Genomic DNA, 23,368 nt, shown 5'->3' on the forward strand with positions numbered 1-23,368 from the left:
GTTGTTGTAAATTCATTTAGATTTTTTTGTTTTGTTTTGTTTTTTTTATCTGTGAAACTATTTATCCTTCAATTTTGAATGATAGCCTTTCTGGATAGAGTAGTCTTGGATTCAGACCCTTGCCTTGAATTACTTTGTACACTTTACTACACTCACTTTTGGCATGCATTGTTTCCACTGATAACTCAGCTGACAGTCTAATGGGAGCTCCCTTGTAGGTAACTTTCTGTCTCTCTCTTACTTCCTTTAAGATTCTTTCTTTGTCTTTAATGTTTGCCATTTTTATTATGATGTGTCTAGCTGTGGGTTTTCTGGGGCTCATCTTCTTTGGGACTCTCTGTGTTTTCTGGACTTGTGTGACATTTTCCTTCACCAGGTTAGGGAAGTTTTCTGTCATTATTTCTTCAAACCGGTTTTCTATTCCTTTCTCTGATTCTTGTCCTTCTGGAATCCCTATAATGGAAATGTTGTTACGTTTTGTATTGTCCCACAGCTCCCTTAAACTTTTCTCCTGCTTTTTAATTTTTTTTTTTCATTTTTTGCTCTATTTGAGGGTTTTTCTCTAGTCTTCTAAGTCACTGATTCTGTCTTCAGCTTCTTCTAATCTGCTATTAAACCATTCTAAGGTATTTTTCATAACAGCTATGTCATTCTTTATTTCCTCTTAATTTTTATGCATAGCTCCTTTTTTTATAAAGCTGAAGTAGTTCCCAGTGAGCTCTTCATAATTCTTATTAAGTTGCTTGTAGTCCTCACCAAATAGTTTGAGCACCCTTAAAATCATTGCTTTGAATTCTTTATCTGACAAGTTGCTGTCTTCCATTTCCTATAGTTACTTTTCTGGTGATTCCTCTTTTTCTTTCCTTTGGGTATTGTTTCTTTGTCTCCCCATTTTAGCCGCCTCATAGCTCTAGACCTGCTGAGAGATGTTTGGCTGTGTATGCAGCTCACTGTATATCAAATGAGACTACTGTGCGTCCCAGACTGTTTTGTTGCATGTTGCCTCTTGCCTGCTGTGAATCCTGAAGGATTGACTACTGGGGGCTGGGACTGGTGTGTCCTGGTAGGTGCTGCTGCTGGATCACATGGGTCCCTCTTGAGCTGTGTTCCCAGCTGGTCGCTGGTGCCACCTGTAGCTGTATAACTGAGGTTCTGTTGAAGCTGCCTTTCCTGCCCATACTGTGGGAAGCTGGATTGCACTGTCCCTTTGGAGACCTGACTCCACACCTGTCTTGTGGGTATCTGGGTTGCACAGGCCTCTTTGGTGCCCCAGCACCCTGTAGGTTCCATGGGCAGCTGGATGGCTCAGTCCCTTTGGAGACCTGGCTTTATGCCTATCTTGTGGGCTGCTGGGTTCCACAGGTTTCTCTGGTGGTCCCTCCACTGGTGACTGGGGAGTGCTGCTGCCCCATGGGGCTCAATTCTTGCCCAGCCTTTGCTATAGTTTTTGGGGATGGGTCTCAGCTGCTGGTCTGTGCTTCTGTTGCCTGGGGATGGATGTCGGTTCCCCAGCCTCTGTTGCTTGGGGTATATCTTGACTCTGGTCAGGCTGCTATTATGGGGGATGGTGCTGGGTTCCCAGCCATCTGTGGCTTCCACAACTGGCACTTTGGCAACTCCACCACTGTGCACTGGTCTGTGTTGACACAGGTTGTCCACTGGTCCGATTGTGCCAGGTGTACTGGTGGGCTCAGGTTGCTGGGCCCTAGCTACTCCCACTGCCTCCTCCCAGAGAAGACCTGGGACCTTCCAAACTGGTGGGACCTCCTGGCAGTGCAGGGAGAAGCACCCTGGAGAACCGCTTACCGTGGTATCTGGCTGCTTCCTCCACAGCACAGGAACCTTCTGCTCCACGTCTCTGCACTGCTGGAGTTTGGTCATTCACCTTCGCTTCCACTCACACTCTCTCACACACTAGTTTACTCTCTCACGCGCTCACCCTCCCTCAGGTCCTACCCACTGCCATCTTTTTTTCCCCCCTTGTTTCTTTGTCTTGATTACATTTTTAACAATGCAGTCATGGATTTGTGCAGTGATTTTATGGTGTATTTTTTATTTATATTTTATATCATATATCACCTTTGTTAATAACTTTTGACATCAGGAGTTTTAAGCAGAGTTGTAGTGGAGGGTATACCACAACTTGGAGGGATACCACCTTGGAAGGTATACCGCAACTTTCAAAAATGGATCCCCCAAGTTCCTTTCATTCATGAGGCTCTCCCTTGCTGCTGTCACATTAAACACTGTCCTCAGTGTCTCTTTTGCTCCTTAACCTCAATTTTGGGGAATTTCCCCCAATGTGGGCATTGGAAGTTTTCCAAGTGCTAATGGTTTTCTTCAGAAGCAATGCTCTTTTCCTTTTTTCTTGGTTCCTCTTTGAATTTAGAGGCCATCTGAAAAATCAGACCCCTAACAGGGTGCCTACATTATTCTCAGATCCTCCAAAGAAAGGAGAAGCTCTTGGGACAGATGGCCTCAAAACAGAAGGTAGCTGCCTCAGGACAACTCTTGACAGAAAGGCCCTTGAGGAAGTGGGGAGGCCAAGGTAACAAATTCAGAGAAAGCACAAGAGGATGGAAGTTATAATTTCAGGAGAAACAGGACAATGAACCAGTGGAGAAATCTATAAATCTACACTCTTGGGAGCAAAGGAAATTAGGGAGAGACTCTACTCAGATTTAATATTTATAGAAATGCCACATCAGATGCTGTGTTCTGGTGTGGTTTATGTTTCCTCTGGATGTGGGAGTCCTCTTTCTCTGAAATGAGCCCTCTACCTTTCCCCTTTGTGACACCCCCTATATTTTGGACAGTGGTTTTTCTCTTGGCCAAGTTTCAGGTATTGTCTGGCTTATCCTTGGGCCATCAGAGGAGCCACATTCATGAGGTCTGAGTTCTCCTTAAGGAGTTAGAAAATGAATCTTGGAAATCTGCTTTTCTGATGCTAGGACACAGTTTTGATTTTGATATTTTATTTTTTTCTTGTTTTTCTGGTGAAGGACAAGTATTTCTTTACTACTAAGTATGTTGAAAAGAACATAGTTTTGATAGTTTATCTTCCCTTCTTTCATTGTGCTGGTCAAATCTCTAAAAGGTCAACTTCTCTGCATGTTGAAACATAGATGAATTTTTATAATGTGTTTGTTTTTTGTTTGTACAAACTTCTCAGTAGCTTTTCCACATGGTCTATTATTAAAAAAGAAACATTTATTATTTTACTCATTTTATTATTTATTGTAATTTCTATAATGCTAATATTTTTATTTACCTGGATCTCTTGTTTTGATTCATGTTTCAGTCAGCTAGAGAACATATTCAGTTAATTTTCTTCAGAGACTTTGTCTGAGGACATCTACTTATTGCTGTCTTTCATAATAATGATTTGGGAGGGGGTATACAATTCATGAGCTAATAATAATATGTTTGTTTAAAATATTTTATAGCAATTACAATGCTAGGAACAAAGCCTGATACCAAAGTAATTTTAGTTTGGCTTTAATAATATTTTTTTCTGCCCAATTTTTTGTAGGTTGTTTGCATTATATTTCAACTTTTTAAATTAATACTTCCAGGTTATGTCTAGCTCTAGGGAAATTTTATCTAGTATTAGCCAAATTCTTGGACCCTCCTCATTCTGGAAGAGAATACCCTCAAAAACTTGTAGACTATTTCTGGAGGTTTAATATTCTGTATTATCTCTTGGTTCCTTATAGAATATCTCTCTACTTACATCTATCCCCCAGATTTCTTTTTTTTTAATTGGCCTTTTACCACTTTATGTTTTTTTCCCTTAGATCTGAATAATACCTTTTAATTCACTGCTTCTGTTTTTTGGTTCCCGTAGTCAATGTACTCTACTCTGCCTCATCTGCATTTTCTATATTTTTTAATTTTTATTAATTTATTTTTGTGACAGGTGTTTCTACTTTTTCCTCTCTAGACACCCTCCTCCCCATACAGCCTTTCTCAACCCCCTAACATTGTTGTCTGTCTACTGGTGTTCTTGATGTTAATTTTGTATCTTGCTACTTTGCCAAATTCATATATTAAATCTAGTAGATTTTTGATGGAGTCTTTAGGGTTTTCTTTGTATAATATCATGTCATCAGCAAATAATAAAAGTTTAAATTCCTTCTTTTCAATTTAGATTCCTTTTATGTTTTCTTCATGTCTAATTGCGGTGGCTAAGCGTTCTAGTACTATGTTAAATAAGAGTGGAGAAAGTGGGCATTCCTGTCTTGTTTCTGATTTTCAGGAAAACTCTTTTAGATTTTGCCTATCGAGTATAATGGTGGCTGTAGGTTTTTTATATATGGCCTTTATTATGTCGAGATATTGTCCTTCTATTTCCACATTGCTGAGCGTTTTTATCAGAAATGGGTGCTGGATTATGTCGGGTATCTTTTCAGCATCTATTGATATGATCATATGGTTTTATCTTTCATTTTGTTTATGTGGTGTATCACACTTACCGATTTGCAAATATTATACCATCCTTGCATCCCTGGAATGAATCTCACTTGGTCATGGTGAATAATTTTTTTAATGTATAACTGGATCTGGTTTGCTAATATTTTGTTAAGCATTTTGGCATCAGTGTTTATCAGGGATATTGGCCTGTAATATCTTTCTGTGTAATATCATTATCTGGTTTTGAAATCACAATTATGCTGGCCTCATAAATGAGTTTGAAAGTCCTCCCTGTTCTTGAATTTTTTGGACCCTGTTCTTGAATTTTTTGGAATAGCTTGAGGATAATGGGTGTTAGTTATTCTTTGAATGTTCGGTAAAACTGCCCCCATGAAGCCATCCAGGCCTGGGTTTTTGTTTGCTGGGAGAGTTTTAATTACATCTTCAATTTCTTTTGTTGTTATTGGTCTGTTCAAGTTTTCTATCTCTTCCTGGTCCAGTTTTGGGAGACTATGGGTTTCTAGAAATTTGTCCATTTTGCTTAGATTGTCCAATTTGTTGCCGTATAATTTTTTATAGTATTTGTTAACAATTCTTTGTACTTCTATGGTGTCAGTTGTTTTTTCTCCTCTTTCATTTTTGATTTTGTGTATTTGGGTCCTCTCTGTTTCTTGGTGAGTATAGCAAAGGTTCCATCAATCTTGTTTATCTTTTCAAAGAACCATCTCTTTGTTTCATTGATCTTTTGAATTTTTTATTTATTTTTTGTCTGTATATAGCTTATTTCTGCTCTGATTTTTACTATTTCTTTCCTTTTACTTGCTCTGGGTTTTTCTTATTGTTTGCTTTCTAGTTATTTAATTTGTAAGGTTAGATAGTCTATTAGAAATTTTTCTTGCTTCTTGAGGGAGGCCTGTAGTGCTATGAACTTCCCTCTCAGAACTGATTTCTCTGCTTCCCATAGATTTTGTGTTGTTGTGTGTTCATTTTCATTGGTTTCCAGGAAGTTTTTAATTTCTTCCTTGATCTCCATGGTAACTCATTCATTGTTCAAGAACATGCTATTTAGCCTCCATGTTTTCAAATGTCTTTGCATGTTCTTGTTGTAATTGATTTTTAGTTTCATGCCACTGTGATCTGAGAAGATATTTGATATGATTTCAATCTTCTTGAACTTGGGGAGAATTGGTTTGTGTCCTAACATTTGGTTTATCTTTGAGAATGTCCCATGTTCACTTGAGAAGAATGTGAATTCTGAAATTTTGGGGTGTAATTCTCTGTAGATATTTATTAAATTTATTTGATCTACTGCTTCATTTAAGGTCTCTGTATACTTGTTAATTTTTTGTCTAGAGGATCTATCAAGTGATATCAGTGGGGTGTTGAAGTCCCCTTCTATGATTGTATTGCTGTTGATTTCTCCTTTGAAGTCCTCTAGAAGATTTTTAATATATTTTGGTGCTCCTATATTGCATGCATATATGTTTACCAAGGATATATTTTTCTGTTGGATAGATCCTTTCAATGTTATGTAGTGGGCTTCATTTTCTCTAATTATGGCCTTCATTTTGAAATCTAATTCATCAGATATAAGTGTTGCTACCCCAGGTTTTTTTACTTTTCGTTTGCTTGGAAGATTTTTTTCCATCCCTTCACTTTCAATATATGTGAGTCTTTTGAGTGAGGTGGGTCTCTTGTAAATAACATATATTTGAGTTATGCTTTCTGATCCAGTCGGCTACTCTGTGTTTTGATTGGAGCATTCAAACCATTTACATTTAATGTGATTATTGATATGTACTTATTTATTGCCATTTTTGTTTAGTGTGGTTGTATTATTTTTTTCTTGTCTATTTATTTTACTAATTACAGCAGTGCTTTTAACATTTCTTGCAGTGTTGGTTTGGTGCTAATATATTTCCTTAGCCTCTTTTTTTTTTTTTTTTTTGGTCTGGCAAGCTCTTTATTTGACCTTCTGTTTTGAATTGTAGCCTTGCTGGATGGAGTAGTCTTGGGTTCAGATCCTTGTTTTTATGACCTTGATTACTTCATGCCATTCTCTTCTGTGTTTCTGTTGAGAAGTCAGATGATAGCCTTATGGGGGTTCCTTTTTAGGTAACCTGTTGCTTATGTCTTGCTGCCTTTAGGATTCTCTCTTTGTCTTTAATTTTTGGCATTTTAATTACTATGTGTCTTGTGTGGGCCTGTTTTGGTTCTTTTTACTTGGGACTCTCTGTGTTTCTTGAACTTGAATGTCTTCTTCCTTCACCAAGCTAGAAAAGTTTTCTGTCACTATTTTTTCAAATATATTCTCTAACTCTGGCTCATTTTCTTCTTCTTTGGAGAATTCTATGATGCAAATATCATTACGTTTCCAGTTGTACCTCAGTTCTCTTAAGCTGTCTTCTTGTTTTTTAACTGTGTTTTTTTTTTTCTTTTGATTTTCTGATTGGGTGAATTTTTTTTACCCTGTCTTCTAATTCATTGATCCAGTCCTCAGCTTTCTTTACTCTGCTAGTTAGTCCTTCCTATGTGTTCTTTATTTCTGCTATGTTATTCTTTATTTCCACTTGGTTGGATTTCAATGTTTCTGTATCTTTAGTCATGGTGTTGATTTCCTTACTCATGCAGCTGAGCTTTCTCAAGATTATAGCTCTGAACTGTACCTCTGATATCTTGCTTAACTACATTTCATTTAAATCATCTTTGATAGAGTTTTCTTGTTTTTTCATTTGGGATTTGTTTTTTTTTTTTGTTTAATCATTTTGGCTATCTCAGTGGGTTTTGGATCCTGCCATATTTTCCCTGTGGGTGTTGGTGTTGTGCTGTTTGTGGCTCCCTCTACTGTGTTTGGATGAGCATGGGGGCACCCACATTAAATACCAGTGTCAAGTCTTACTAACCTGGGTAGATTTGTAAGCCCAGAAAAAGTTCAGGTATCCTCTAGCTTTTTGCCTGGAGGCTATTAGTCTCAGTTACTCAGGTCCTTGGAATATAGCCCTGGTGTTCTGGGTAAAAGGATTTCCAGAGGTTGGGACAGATGCTGGTTGTTAATGAGCCTCAATTTACTTTTTTTGCCTCACCTGGAAGTGGCTGAATCTATGAGGGTGGGGCTGCTGCTTTTCCCCACAGCTCTGGGAAGGAGCAAACTGGCCACCATCTATTTTGACTGCATCTCAGAAAAAACTCTGAGTGCCCTCCAAATCCCAGGTGTTCCCACAGAATTTTAGTCTAATCCATTCTCCCTCTGCTGAAGCCCCAGATGAGTGGTTGTAGCCAATCCAGTGGTCTCTTCTGGCCCTCTGCGCTGTAGAGCAAGCTTGGTATTTTAACCACGAGGGTTCTGCTCACAGCTAAGATCACTTCTGTCCATGGGCTCCCAGCCCATCACCCTCACATGCCTCTGCAGATCCTACCAGTGTCCCTGGTTATATGGTCCTGTCCCACTGCTTTTCTGTTGCTTTCTTCTGATGATTTGTCCTTATTTTAGTTGTAATTCCCATTTGGTCCTGGGAGATCATCTGTGTAGCTTCCATTCACTGTACCACCAATTCTATCTCCCCTTTACTTATGTTTTTGAGCTATTTAGTAATGCTGTTGTTCTTTCTCATTATCATCACTCTGGACTCTACCTCTGACAACTTGCTTAACTGTCTTTCATTTATCTTGTCTTTAGTAGAATTCTCTTGTTCTTTCATTTGAGATTTGTTTTGTTGTTTCACCATTTTGGTTGACTCATTGGGTTTTGGAGCTTGCCAAATTTTTCCTGTGGGTGTTGGTGTTCTGCTGATTATGGCTTCCTCTATTGAATTTGGATGAGTATGGGAGAACCCACATTAAACACCACTGTCAAGTCTTACTTTTCTGGGTAGATTTGCAAAGTCAGGAAAAGTTCAGTTATCCTCTAGCATTTTGCCAGGAGGCTATTAGTCTTGGTTATTTGATGAGCCATGGTTGTAACCCTCAGCTGAATGAAAAACTTTCTCTATTGTTCAGCGTAAGAGGATTTCTAGAGGGTAAGGCAGATGCTGGCTGTTAATCAACCTCATTTTTGCATTTCTCTGGCCTGGCTGCATGCTGTAAAATTTATGAGGGAGAAGCTGTTGCTTCTCCCAGGGGGCTCTGGGAAGGGGCTCTTTGAGTAATATGGCTACAGTACTGTGAGAGAGTGATTTAGCAAAAGCTCTGATTGCCCTTTTTCTTCTCAAAGCTCCCAAGTCTCCACATAGTTTTAGTCCAGCATGCCCTCCCTCTGCCAGAGCCCAAGGTGAGTGTCTGTAGCTAATTTAGTTCTCTGTCCCATCCCTCTGCACTGTGGAGCCTGGTTGGGATTTTAACAATGAGGGAGTTGGCCACAGTTATAACAGCTGCTGTCCGTGGTCTCTCAGCTCACCCTCTCGCACTTTGAAGACCTATCAGGCTCAATTCAGTGTCCTTTTGCATATCTGTGATTATATGGGTCCTCTCCAGCTGCTTTTCTGTTTTCTTTTCCTGATGTTTTGTCTTTATTTTAGTTGTAATTTCAATTTGGTCCTGGGAGATGGTCTGTGTAGCTTCCATTTACTCTGCTGCTATTTTGTAATCTCTCCTGCATTTTCTATTTTGTTAATCATGTGTTTTACTAGAAAGCTATCCTTGTGGTAACACATTATTTCTTTTTTCTTAAATGCAGTGAATATAAAAAGTATATTCCCAGTGAATATTAAAAGTATGATTTATGTTTTAGTTTCATTAACTCTTAAGTGGAAAGGTGTGTGTGTGTGTGTGTGTGTGTGTGTGTGTGTGTGTGTGTGTATTCCCACATGGAGAGAAGTGATATATTTCTACTTAAATGCATAGTGCTGACTGTATGAACATAACTATTTTTGTACCCTCTCAACCTCTTTAATACCCTCTTATATGTAATTCTAGAAATCACTGTGTGCCAAAGCATCTGGGATATAACAGCACTAATTAGGATTTTTCTTATAATGGTGGTAAAAAGAAAGGTCATGTTGAACTCTAGTGTCATTGTAAGTTTTTTATTTTCTTCTCTCAGAAGAAAGAATATATGCCTACACCTTGTCAGTATTCATCCAGATACATTTTTTGAAAAAAAAATTGTTCAATTTCTTGATCACTGTTTTCCCCCTTTGATCTACAATCCATGTAGTAGAGATCTATCACCTTACAGCTTCTGAAGTTACACACACAATCACTCTTTGATTTTACTTTTCCTAGGGCTACATTCTCAAGTAATTTAATTTTTCTTTTGTTGTACATGGTTGGCATCAGCCTGCACAATGAGTTTGTGTCTGACACAACAATTTCAAAATAGTGTTTTTCTTTTATGTCTCATAATTACTATAGGGTGTAACCGTCTTGGTTTATACCAGAATAGCAAGTGGCCACAACTCAATTCTTCCTGCTAAGAATCAGAGGACCGGCATGCATTACTAATCTATTTCACTACATATTAAACAAATCCAAAGTTTGCCAAATTTCTTTTATAAAAACCAAAGTCCTTTTATAATCACAATATAATATTTTTTCACTCCCTTTTTTGTAATTTAATATACCTTGGATAGCCAAGAAGGAAGGACCATGGTGTTAGTGAATTAGAATGAGTCTGGTTGGAGAAAGGCCTTGGGTCAAATCCTGGCACAATTATTTACTCTTAAGTTATGCTCTGAGCCTCATATTTTCTCATCTGCTAAAGAAAAGAATAAAGTTAATAACATGTCAGGGAGATAAAATTTCCATTCCTGAGACTATTGTTCTTTTTTGGTTGTTGTTTCCTCCCTCCCTCCCTTCCTTCCTTCCTTTTATTCTTCTTTCTTTTTTCTGACAACCCTAATTCAGGACAGAAAAGCAGTCTTTTGGCTGTAAAGGGGATAGCTGTTCAACGTCATTTGTGCCCACCTTATGCTCTGGTGTTTTGGGTTATAGGATTTGCCAAATTCTTGGGCCCTGCTCATTCTGGAAGAAAAGACTCCCATAGACTTGTAGACTGAAATCTTTGCCCTAAGCTTCTTCACTGTGCTTTTCATATTGTTTGTAAACCTTATCCTGAAGTAGGAAAACTACACATAAGAAAGTTTTCCCCCTGACTTCTGGTCAAGATTGTGGTATAGGTAAATGCGTTAACTCGTATCCTCCCACAACCACAACTAAATTACAGAACAGTCATTCAGAATCACCTGAAATCTAGCTGAGACTGGTAGGAGGGGAGGAGACACAGAATTTGCTGGTTCTATACCCATGTGTGGTGGATAAAAATTGAGAAGAATATCTCAGCTTAAGGGGTCCCTCCTGAGGAGTGAGGAGTCCCAGTCACACATCAGGCCCCACAGTATGGGAAGAGAAGTTCCCATACTCTGGCTGTGGAAATTAGCAGGGATTGTGGTTGAGTGAGACAGAGGGCTTCTGGAGTCCTAGGCAGTTCCTCTTAAAGGAACCATGAATTAATTTACTCGAACTCACTTCCTCTGAGCTCCAGTGCTGTGACAGCAGCTGGAAAGGCACCAGGGACATATGAGAAAGAACTGAATTGTCTGGCACGAGGGTGAGAGCTGGGAGTAAGAGGAGCAGCTTTATGCCAGACAAAGTGCTGGCAGAGGCCATTGTTCTTTTTCTGAGACCTAACCCCAGAGAGCCAGCAGGTAGGCACCATGTCTGAGTTTCCATAACCCTGGATCACACTCTTTCCCTATCCTGGTGATTCTGTGAGATTGCCCTATGCAACTTGATGGCCCACCCAAGCTGTTTCCAGTGGCTTTTCCATATGAGTGGAATGCCTTGGCTCATGCTTTTTGCTTTGCTAAAATCTCCCAAACAAGCAGTATCTGGCCTTAGCATGCCCCATAGCTTTGGTACTAGCCCCAGGCCTAGTACTAGCAGCAGACAGCCTTGTCTTACAAGTTGGCCTTGCCTGGGCACCTCCAAGCCCAGCACAAGTAGCAACCAACTGCAGATCATTTTGTAGCTCATGCTGGGTGTCTCTGGGCAGAACACAGGCAGTGGCTGACCTTGGTCTTCAACTCCTGGGAGGCCCCAGAGCTAGCCCACCCAGTGAGCAGCATTAGAACATGTCGAAGCACTACCCAACCACCTCCTCAAACAAATAACTCAAGGGAGGATTCAGAAACCACCAGAACTCTGCTGAAGTAAATTTTTCTTTGTAGAGGGGGCCCTGGACAGCTGATCTTCCATGATGATGGGTGTTTACAGTCATTCCTTGCATCCAATTGGCCTTGGGGGTAAATCCTTCCCATTGGGGTGCCAACAGCAATAAAAGCTCAAATACAACAGGAGAGTGCACACAGCTCACACAGGAGGGGGCAGGCACACCTGGAACACCTAACTTAGGTTATTAGGGAGGCTGTGCATTTGGATCCTACAGAATACCTATTACATAAGGTCATACTACCAAGCCCAGGAGATATAGCAGTTCTACTTTATACACAAAAACAAATGTAGGGAGACTGCCACAAGAAGGAGACAAAGAAACATGTCTCAAATGAAAGAACTGAACTAAACTTAAAAAAAAGAGAACTAAACAAAATGGAGATAAGCACTCTAACAGATGCACTTCAACAGAATAAAAAATGACATGGAAATCATAAAAAAGAACCAGTCAGTGATAAAGGATATACTAACTTAAATGAAGAACACATTACACGGAACCAACAGTAGAATAGATTGAGCAGAGGATCAAATCAGCAATTTGGATGATAAGAAAGCAGAAAACACCCAATCAGAACAATAAAAAGAAAAAACTGATGATAGTATAATGCACTTGTGGGACAACTTCAAGCATACCAACATTCCCATCATGGAAGGAGAAGACAGAGAACAAGGCATTGAATACTTATTTGAAAAAAATAATGATGGAAAACTTCTCTAACCTGGTGAAGGAAATAGATATACAAGTTCAGGAAGTGAGAGAGTCCCAAACAAGATGAAACCAAAGATGCGCACACCAAGACACATTATAATTAAAATGCAAAAGGTTCAAGACAAAGAGAGAATTTTAAAAGCAGCAAGAGAAAAGCAGTTAGTTACCTACAACGGAGCTCCCATAAGACTGTCAGCTGATTTATCAACAGAAACATTTAAGGCCAGAAGGGATTGGCAAGAAATATTCAAAGTGATGAAAAGCAAGAACCAACAACCAAGATTACCCAGCAGAGCTATCATTTAGAATTGAAGGACATAGAAAGAGATTGCCAGATTAAAAAAAAAAGCTAAAGGAGTTTATTATCACCAAACCAGTATTACATGAAATGTTAAAAGGTCTCCTTTAAGAAGAAGAAGAGGAAAAAAGATAAAAATATGAATAAGAACAATAAAATGACAATAAATACATATCTATCAATAATTTAATATAAAAAACAGAATAAATAAACAAGCAGAACCAAAACAGACTCATAGATACAGAGAGCAATTTGACAGTTGCCAGATGGGAAGGTAGTTGGGGGAATGAGTCAAAAAGGTGAAGGGATTAAGAAGTAAAAATTGGTAGTTACAGAATTATCATGGAGGTATAAAGTACAGCATAGGGAATATAGTCAGTAATATTCTAATAACTATGTATGGTGTCAGATGGGTATGAGACTTATAGGGGTGATCACTTAGTAAGTTTTATAATGTCTAATCATGGTGGTGTACACCTGAAAGTAATATACTATTATATATCCGCTCTAATTGAAAAATAAGAAAAAATGATTTAAATAAAAAAAGTTTTCTTTTACCTTTTTATAGCATGGTAAACTTTTAGTAACTTTTGTAATAGAATTAATTAATGAAGTTCTGCATCCAGTTAAAAATTGTAGTGTTCCTTTTTGAGAAAGAGATGTATCTTATAAAATATAAAGTAAGAATTTCCTTTGACCCAACAATGTCTGTCTATAAATATTCTGCTTTGTTGTAAATACAGAAAGGCAAAAGGGTTTATCTATATTATATATTCAGCTTTGTTAATATTGTTATTATTAACAAGTTATAGAAATAATTCAATCTCATATATTTCTCATGTATATGAGAAATATGCATTTAGTAAAATTATCGTAAAGCAATCTCATTTATAAAAATTAAAACAATTTGTGATTAAAAATTTTCAAATACTGTACCAAACTGAATCTAGCAGCACATGGCATACATTATGACCAATGAAGTTTATTCCAGGAATACAAGGATAAAATAATTTTTAAGGAATCCATAAACATCTATGAAAATAAATGTGATAATTTTCTCAGTCTCCAGAAATCCAGTTGATAAAATTTATTAAACATTTTTAATTCTAAGCATTCAGTAGCAACTGTTGATGCTTCCTTAACATGATCAAATCTGTAAAGTTTATAATTTACTTACTATTGAAACCATAGCCTCTTTTCTCACTAAACCCAGGAAGGAGAAAAGTTTGTTCATTATCTTTATTTTATTTGATATTATGTTTGATTTATTAGCCAATATAATCTGAGATAAAATAATTAGAGGTGCAAGAATTAGAAAAGAGATAAAAAACTATCTCTGCCAATGATGTGGATGCAGTATACTTGGAAAACCTAAAGACTTAAAAATAAAACTAATTCAACAATAAGATAATTTAGTAAGGTAGCTATATATAAAATTAACACAAAAAATCTATGTTATTAATATATACAGACAATAATCTGCTAGAAACTACAGTGGATGGAAGGTTCTACTTAAAACAGTAATAACAACAAAACATAAACTAGTTAGAAATAAATTTATAGGAGATGTGCTGAATTTGTATAGGAAAATTTGAACACTTGAAATATACACAGAGACACAAAATAATATTTGAAAAAATTGAAAGAGATATTTTTGGGTTGATAGGATGACTCAACATCATAAATACATCCATTCTTCCTACATTAATATATAAATTTAACTCAATTCCTTCCCCCCAAAAAATGAAAAAAATTTCTGGGTTTGAGGGGAGTTAACTAAGTTGGTGTAAACTTTATGTGGAAAAATTAAAAATCCCAAACGTCTAGGAAAATCATGGAATAGAAGAAGGGCACCATAGAAGGACTAGTACATTCTACCAGATTATGAAACACACTGTTAAGTCTCTGTAATTAAAGCAACAAGACACAGGTGCCTGGAGATAGAAAACACGATGGTATAAAATGGAATCCTGAAGTAGACCCACATGCATCTGGAATTGGTATATGATAAGGTGGCATCTTAAATCTCTGGGAAAAAGATGGACACTTTTTAATCAATGGTGTTAGAATAATTTGGAAAAGATAAAATTGCATCCATAACTCACACCATACACAAGAATAAACTCCAAATGGGTTAAAGATTCAAATGTTAACAAAATGTAAGCATATGGGGATAATAGAAAACATGAGTGAATTATTTTATATCCTGGGAGTAGGGGACGTTTTTCTAAATATGACAAAATCCAGAAGCAATAAAAGCAAATTGACAAAAAAGTGCAAAATTCTTTGCATTGTAAAAAAAAATTTTTAAAGAAAGTAAAAAAACAAATGGTAGAGAAAAATAATCTGCAATTTATATCAGACACAAAGGCTAATTAATGAGTTAAATAAATTGGGAAGAAAAAAACAAAACAAAAATGTCATGTGCAGAGAAATGAACAGTCATTTAACAGAAAAAAAGGAAGTCAAATGGTCCTTAAACATGAAATGGTGCTGAATGAACTATAATTGGTGAAGGTGGATTAAAACCACACTCCTGATGGAGGCTTCTTGGGTGCCTCCCAGTTGTTCATTTTGTAAAATTGCTCAAGCTCTATACTTTAGATTTATGGTAAGTATGTTATACTTAACCAAAAAAAAAATTCTTAAAAAAACAAAAAAAAAAACACTTGACAGATAACATTTCTTTCTGATCAGATTGCACAAACCCAAGTTTAACAACTTGCATTGTTGGCAAGTCTATAAAGAAAACAGACACGTTCATATATTGCTGATAAGAATGCAAAATGTACTACCTATGGAAAAAAATCCAGTAATAATTTAAAAATACCTTTTGGCCTAGTAGTTTCACATCAAGTAAATTATCCTAAATATACACCTCCAAAACAGCACAAGGTTATTCATTGTGACTTTTGGGACATTACTGTAGGACGGGAAACAACCCAGTGTTCATCAGTAGGAGACTAAATAAACAATGGCACTTAAAATAAACTGTTATACTGCCATAAAGAAGAATAAGCACAACCTCTAATAGGGGAGAAGACAAGGTGTGGAGAAGTATATCTAATGTGCTACCTTTTCTGTAAAGAACAGAGGGAAATAAGAATGCATTCCCGTATTTGCTTATTTTTTGTCAAAAGACATGAAGGAAAATAATATGAAAGACTGTGAAAAGTATTATCCATACAAAGCATGGGAGATGTTGAGAGGGGATTGGTGTAGGAGTGAGACTTCCCTGAATATGCCTCTTTATTTTGCATTTTGAAATAAAATATTATTATATTAATTATTATTATATTAAAAACCACAAGTACCAGTTGGAATGAATTTGGAGCTCCCACAGACCAAACTTAAGGCAATTTGAGCATCACAAGGAATAATTTTCTTTTCTTGCATTGAATAAATAAAAATCTAAGAGTGCAGAGTGATACTTGCTAGATAGATGGATAGATAGATAGATAGATAGATAGATAAATGTCATTAGCTATATCATTGGTACTATTATGCGACTCTCCAGGGAAATAATTAACTTATAAAATGGTTTTGCTTAAAACCATTAGGTGATAGTTATAAGGTAACAGAATATTCCCAGCATCACAAAGTGTCACCCACCAATTACTTGGTAATTGTCAAAGGAAATATCTTTATGACAGAAATATCTGGACTAACCACATAAAAACAAGGTGATCAAAGTTGGTGGCATTAATTCTTCCCATGCAATGTAGCATGCAGTACAGAGTCTTAACAATGACATGTTCCCATGCAATGTAGCATGCAGTACAGAGTCTTAACAATGACATGTTCTTTCCAAAAATCTTTTTTTTTTTTTTAACCAGGAAAGAGATGGACACACACCAGGACTGTTTATTTATTTTTTTATCCTCACTCAAGGATACCTTTCCATTTTTTATTTAGACAGAGCAGGAGGGAGAGAAAGAAAGAGAGAGAAACATCGACGTGAAAGGGACACATCAAGTGGCTGCCACCCACACAACCTAACCAGGGCCGGTGACAAACTGCAACTGAAGTACATGCATGTCCTTAGCGGGAACCAAATCCTGGTCTCTCTGGACTGCAGGCCAATGCTCTAACAGCTGAGCCAAACCGGCCAGGGCTATTTCCAAAAATCTTTAATGAACATTTAATCAAGGCTTTAGATTTCATGTCTAGTTTAGTTAAATGACAACATAAAGAAACTATCAAAAAAAAAAATGAATGTGGAATATCTGCAAACATAGAATGTTCAAAAAATCAGTGTTATGTTAAAAGTAAAAAATAAAAAAGATAGTAGCAGTGTTCTAGATTTTAAAAAAGAGAGAGAGATTAACAACCAAATATAATGCTTGAATGTTGATTGGATTCTGATTTAATAAACCAGCTTTAAAATATATTTGGGGAGACAACTGAATATGGACCATATATGCACTAGTATTAGGGAATTAATTTAAATTTATTAGGTGTGATAATGGTATCATGGTCACAAGGCAGAAAGTCCTTGTTTTTAAGAAATATTTCAAAATTTGACAAAATGTAACAATTGTTGAATCTAAGTGATAAATGTGTAATCATACTAATCCCTCAGCTCTGCTACATGTTTAAAATATTTTATAATAAATTAGAAAAAGAAAATGATTCCATAGAGCTGTATTTGACTTGGAAAGATATCAAGAACAACTTGTTCAATTTAAAATGCAGGTTGAAAACAAATAAATAACATTTATTTATTTTTGTAAAATGTGTACAGTACTCATATAGAGCATTCAATGTATTTGCACACCCATATTCATAGCTGCATTATTTACAATAGTCAAAAGTTGGAAACAACTCAGTGTTCATCCATGCATAAATGGTTAAACAAATTATCACATAGACATTTAAAGGAATATTACTGAGTTGTATAAAAGAAGGAAATTCTGACACATGCAACATGGATGAACATTGAGGATATTGTGCTAAGTGAAATATGCTAGTCACAACAGAACAACGACTGTATAATACCACTTATCTGAGGTTTCTAGAGTAGTCAAATTCATAGAGACAGAAAGTAGAATGGTGGTTACCAGGAGCTGAGGGGGGAGGTGAGGAATGGGGAATTCTTTAATGGGTAGGTATAGTTTAAATTTTGCAAGATAAAGAGTTCTGGAGATTGGTTACACAACAATGTGAATGTATTTAGTGCTATTGAACTGTACACTTAAAAATGGTTAGGATGTAATTTATGTTATGTGTATTTTACCACAATTAATAATAAAAATTAAAACTGAATGTATGTTTAAACAGTCATTTCTGTCAGTTAGAGTTTCTGGACAATTTTTATTTCCTTTTTCCATTTCTATGGAAAGTTGTCACTTTTACATTAAACATGAATCAGTTTTACAAAACCAGAGACCTATTTTCAAAATATAAAGATCTGCAGATTTTTAGTGTTTTAGGAAACATAGGGATGGTAGAGTATGTTTTCTAAGGAAAAGGATTTTCAGGAAACAATAGGAATTGTCAATGTAGCCTGAGAATTTTGTCAAAAACAGTAACAATTTATTGTCCCGGAGGTGAGAGGCAAATTGGGACACTGGGCACCTCCTCTGCATTGAGGTTGTGGTGGAGAGCTCGGCCTGCTGACTGGTGGCCAGACCTAGAGAGCTGAGACCTAGTAGTGGGGCCCTCCCGGAACTGTAATTACTTGGTGTGTGGCCAGCAAGGAGGAGTTTGCATGCTGTTGGTGATGCAGAGCTGGCCTGCTTGCCTTGTCTTCCATATCTATTCCAGCACCTCATCTTGCTTGACTGCACCCCAGCTGTATGGTTCGTGAAATTCCTTCAGATCCAGGCCTTGATCTCACCTCCCAGAATCCAGTTTCTGTTGAAGTTGGTCAGTTCTTCCTTCAGGTCAATAGTTACTACCTGCACAGCATCCCAGGCCAATAAGTCATTTTGACCCTGGCTGACCTCTTTATTTTGACCTCGGTCAGGTTCTAGGCCCTGTATCCTATTTGCGATGGAGAACCTGACAGCTTAACTCTGCATATTTTTACATAACCATACAAGCAGCTACAGCAGCAGGAAAACGTTCTTTTCCAAAACTTCATGCAGAGCAGTACTTGCACTTATATGCACATGGTACTTTGCAGTACATTATACAGTTCTATTATGTTTCTCATTAAGTGATAAGGGACTGTTGCCATAGCTCAATCTCAGACTATGCATTCATTTAAAATTTTTTCTTTTGGAAAACAGAAAAGAACAGAGAATACCATAACAAACACCTGTGTTCAGACCACCCAGAATTAACAAATGTTAACATTTTGTAATGTTTGTTTTAAGTCTAGAATTCTCATTTTAAAATTAAATTTCACTTTTTGGTATAGGCAGAGCTGGCCTCAGGAAAATAGTGAAGTTGGCTGATCCTCTCCTGCTGTGTCCTTCTCTTCCCTGGCAGATAACTGACTAGGCATCGGTAGCCCTTGGTCCTGCAGCAGACCATGCTGTGCTTCTCCCAAAACAGCTATGCTGGGATCTGTTTCCCGGGACTCTAGATGTAAAAGTGGAGTCCTCAACTTCTGGACGTCCCCCCAAAATGTATATACACTTTGAATAATTATAAATTCCAATGGGTTAATCTGAAAAGAAAGAAACATCAATTGTACTATCCACTGTTAAGTGTGTATACATTTTTTGGGACACCCTATGTTAGAAATGAGTCTTGGTTCTGAGTCACACGAAAAGTTCCAAGTAGAAAAAGGAAAGTTTATTAGAATAGAGGAAACTTATCACAACTTTGCAGAGGGGTCTTCAGGCACTGTTGGAATCCCAGCTTGTTCATGCTCCTCTCTGATTCATTCTTAGCTCGTGTTCAGTTCACCTGTTGAAAAATAGCCTCCCACGACTTTTGTGTTTACATATGACATATCCAGCCACATGAAAAGACGGGCTGGCAGAACTTCTGTCACAATTCCACATGTCTGACGGAGTGAAGCTGATTGTCCTGTCTAGATAAGATGTCCACCTCTGGTTCAGCAAGCTCTGCCGAGTGTGACCAAGTCATGTACACAAACATGGCTGCCAGACCCTCACTTCTGTGATCTTGTGAATTCAGAGTTGTGGGCTATTCTCAAGAAGGAACCCCTTCTCCTAAACATTGCTGCATATCTTCCAGGGGACAATCATTTTAGTATGAGAAGCATACAGCGAAAGTTTCAGCAAAAGCTAGGAATGACTCTTTAGATTAAACATCTTAAACTTGGGAAAGCACAAGAGAATGACATGACGGTGAAGAGTATTGGAGACCATCCCTGAGGGCAAACAGTGCAGTTGTTTTTTTGGGGTGGGGGTGGGGGCTATGTAATTAAAAGGAACATGGGACAGGATTTGTGTAAGCACAAAATTTCCCACGTTTACAAATGGACTATGGTCTAAAATTGATGCTATTTTTGTATTCCTTTGACCCTCATGTACCCGGGACCTAATGAGAAAACAGTGACAATCTAACCCCAAATTTCTCCAAAGGGCTTGCTTATAGTTTGCTATGAACCCTGCATCCATATTATAAGAGGCTGATTCCATTTTTGAGTAATATGGCATAAAATGAACACTTTCTTTTCTATCTACATACATTCTCATTTCCAAAGGTCTGTGCCTGTAAGCCATTTCAAATATTTTCTGGAATAAACAGGATAGATATGTCTAAATATATAAAATGAGGTCATGTATATATTTCTATATTAGCTCATAAGAAACAAGCATAATCCTAACAGTAATACTATTTTAACCACATAGACAGTGATCATTTATAGTACTTTTTCCTGAAGCTCAGACTTGGATGGCAAACAGGTGTCCTCCATGGGGGCGGTGGAGTGGAGTGAGTCTCACACACCACAAATAATTTGTGTTAGCTATTTTTATTTGCTCATGAAAAGCCACTTCTCTAGGCTCTTCTGTCCTCATGTGATATAAATTTCACTTTTTGAGGTCAGGGCTGCAACCTCACTATGCTCAGCTACCAGCATGGCCTAAGTTTTGGATTGATAATGTAATGCATAAAAACTCAGTGGGCATATGATCTCACTTATATGTGGAATCTAAAAAACAAAATAAACAAACAAACAGAACAGAAACAGACTCATAGATACAGAAAACATTTTGATGGTTGCCATATGGAAGGGGGGTTTGGAGATGAGTAAAAAAGTTGGAGGGCTTAAGTACACATTAGTAGATACAGAACAGTCTTGGGGATGTAAAGTACAGCATAGGAAATATAATCAGTAATATTCTAATAACTATGTATGATGTCAGATGGGTACTAGATTTATTGGGGTGATCAATTAATAAATTATATAATGTCTAATCACTGGGTTATGTACCTGAAACTAATATAATATTGTATGTCAATTGTAATTGTGAAAAATAAAAAAAATATTTAAAGTAAAAAAAAAAACAAAACTCAGTGGGTTTCACCCAAGATTCCTAGCTTTAAGAATGACACAGGGCCCTGGCCAGGTGGCTCAGTTGGTTGGAACATCCTCCCATACCCCAAAAGGTGACAGGTTTGATTCCCAGTAAGGGCACACACCTAGGTTGTGGGTTAGATCCCCAGTAGGGGTGCACATAAGGGAGGCAGCAGATAGATGTTTCTCTGTCGCATCAATGTTTCTCTCTTTCTCCCCCTTTCTCTCTTGCTAAAAAGTAATAAAACATATCCTCAGGTAAAGATTAAAAATAAATAAAAGAATGACACACAATGGTTGACAACAGAGTGTGTAAGGTGATCCTGGGACAGTCTGCATACTTCTAGCATAGCCTGGGAATAGGGTGTGCCCATGGGTATGAGAGATGAGGCAGAAAGCCTGAAGACAAGCTTCATGGGAAGCCATTCACTCTGGGGTTCTCTCAGCTTTTGTCCTTGTTTATCTAATCTCAGCCTCCTTCCAGTATGTGGGGGACACCCATTCTCAGTGCAGCTGTGTCTTGTCACCAAAGACCTTCATTCATGACTGTCAGTCAAGACAATGGGTCTGAAATGCCTGGTTCATCTTCAGCAGACTACATTCAGTATATGTAATTTCTTGACTTAATGCTGTAAGGAGATCTCAACCAAGCCAATGGCCAAATCCTCCTGTGTCCCTGTGTCTAAAAGATAGGTCACAAATATCAGTTTTGTCCAGGTTCAGGTCTTTCTCATGTTTGTATCTTAAGCACAGAGTCTGGCATGTGGTGCTTGATAAGTAATTGTCAAGTGAATAAATTTTGAACTTTGAATTTTAATTATTTTATATTCAGATTATTTATATGTCTTGTGTTTATAAATAAATAAATCATCACCTACAAGCAAAACTATTTATTTTCTATTTTAAGAGTAATTTATATCAAAGGCCTTTGGCATAATAAAGGCCTTTGTGCTGTTAAAAGCCATGATAATTGTCACTTAAAGTGTTGAATATTCTCTTTTACTCTGTCTTTCAGATTATTTGAATATATTTTGCTCTATAAAGATGGAGTGATGTTTCAGATTGAACAAGCCACCAAGCAGTGTTCCAAGATTACCCTGACAGACCCCTGGGACCCTCTTGACATTCCTCAGAACTCTACCTTCGAGGACCAGTACTCCATAGGGGGGCCCCAGGAGCAGATCACCGTCCAGGAATGGTCAGACAGAAAGTCAGCTAGATCGTGTAAGCATTCAAAAAATATGGGAGGGTTATGTCTCAGAGGCATCATGGGAAAAAAATGTTTAGTACATTAAGGAACATAGTTGTTGGGGAAATTAATAAGGGTAATCAAATTGTTTAACCCCCATTGAAGTCCCCACATGTACTCTGCTAGTTGTGTAGCACCAGGATCCAAGCATCATGTTTTAAATACCTCAGCCTTCTAACCCCACCTGTACCTTTCTGCCACATTAGCTGTTATGGATTTAGCCTTGACTCTGACATTTAACGATCCTCCCAGCCCACCTCCCCAGACCAGTGATATGGAAAGTGTTTGTGTAAGGCACACATCAGAAGTGAGTGCCTCCTTTTCCTTCCCCCAGATCACTTCCTAAAGTCATAGTGACCAGATTTACTGCTATTAATTGTAGTGTCTGCTTTTATACATAGATGTGAAACTCCTCTATGTTCTGCTATCAAAATACCTAGGCCAAGACTGTGTCAGAAACACAGGCCTTTATGCTATGGGAAATAGTACGGCAGTTTGCAACATCAACAACAACAACAAAATTAAGCACAGAATTACCATATGACCCAGCAATTCCACTTCTCATCATATACCCAAATGAATTGAAAGAAATGACTCAGATATTTGAATATTCATGTTTATAGAAGAATTATTCACAATCATCAGAAGGAGGAAACAACTCAAGTGCCTATCAGCAGATGAATGGATAAAGAAAATGTTGTATATATAAAATGGAATATTACTCAGCCTTAAAAAATGAGGAAATTCTGACACACACACTACATCATGGATAATCTTTGATGACATTATACTAAGTGAAATAAGCCAGTCACTAAAGGACAAATACTGTATAATTAACTCCATTGATATGGGGTGCCAAGTAGTCAAGTTCATGGAGACAGAAAGAAAATGGTAGTTGCTAGTGGCTAGGGGGAGGAAGGATGAGGAATTAGCATTTAATGAGCACAGAATTTTATTGGGAAGATGAAAAAGTACTGGAGAGGGTGGTAGTGATAACCATCACAACAATGTGAATGTACTTAATGCCACTGTATTGTACTTAAAAATGATAAATTTTATGTATAATATACCACAATAAATATAGAGGCATTT

General features: G+C 37.4%; 1 protein-coding gene across 1 annotated transcript in view; it reads left to right on the top strand.

Annotated features, from left to right (window-relative positions):
* The window catches only part of EPDR1 (ependymin related 1), a 46,937-nt gene that overhangs the window by 22,930 nt on the left and 639 nt on the right, over positions 1-23,368 (top strand). The window contains exon 2 of the mRNA XM_036247213.1: positions 22,043-22,251. Within this exon, the coding sequence (XP_036103106.1) occupies positions 22,043-22,251 (209 nt within the window). The remainder of the gene's footprint in view (positions 1-22,042; positions 22,252-23,368) is intronic.

This window comes from Molossus molossus, unplaced genomic scaffold (genome assembly GCF_014108415.1).
Source record: "Molossus molossus isolate mMolMol1 unplaced genomic scaffold, mMolMol1.p scaffold_m16_p_7, whole genome shotgun sequence".
NCBI classification, from domain to species: Eukaryota; Metazoa; Chordata; class Mammalia; order Chiroptera; family Molossidae; genus Molossus; species Molossus molossus.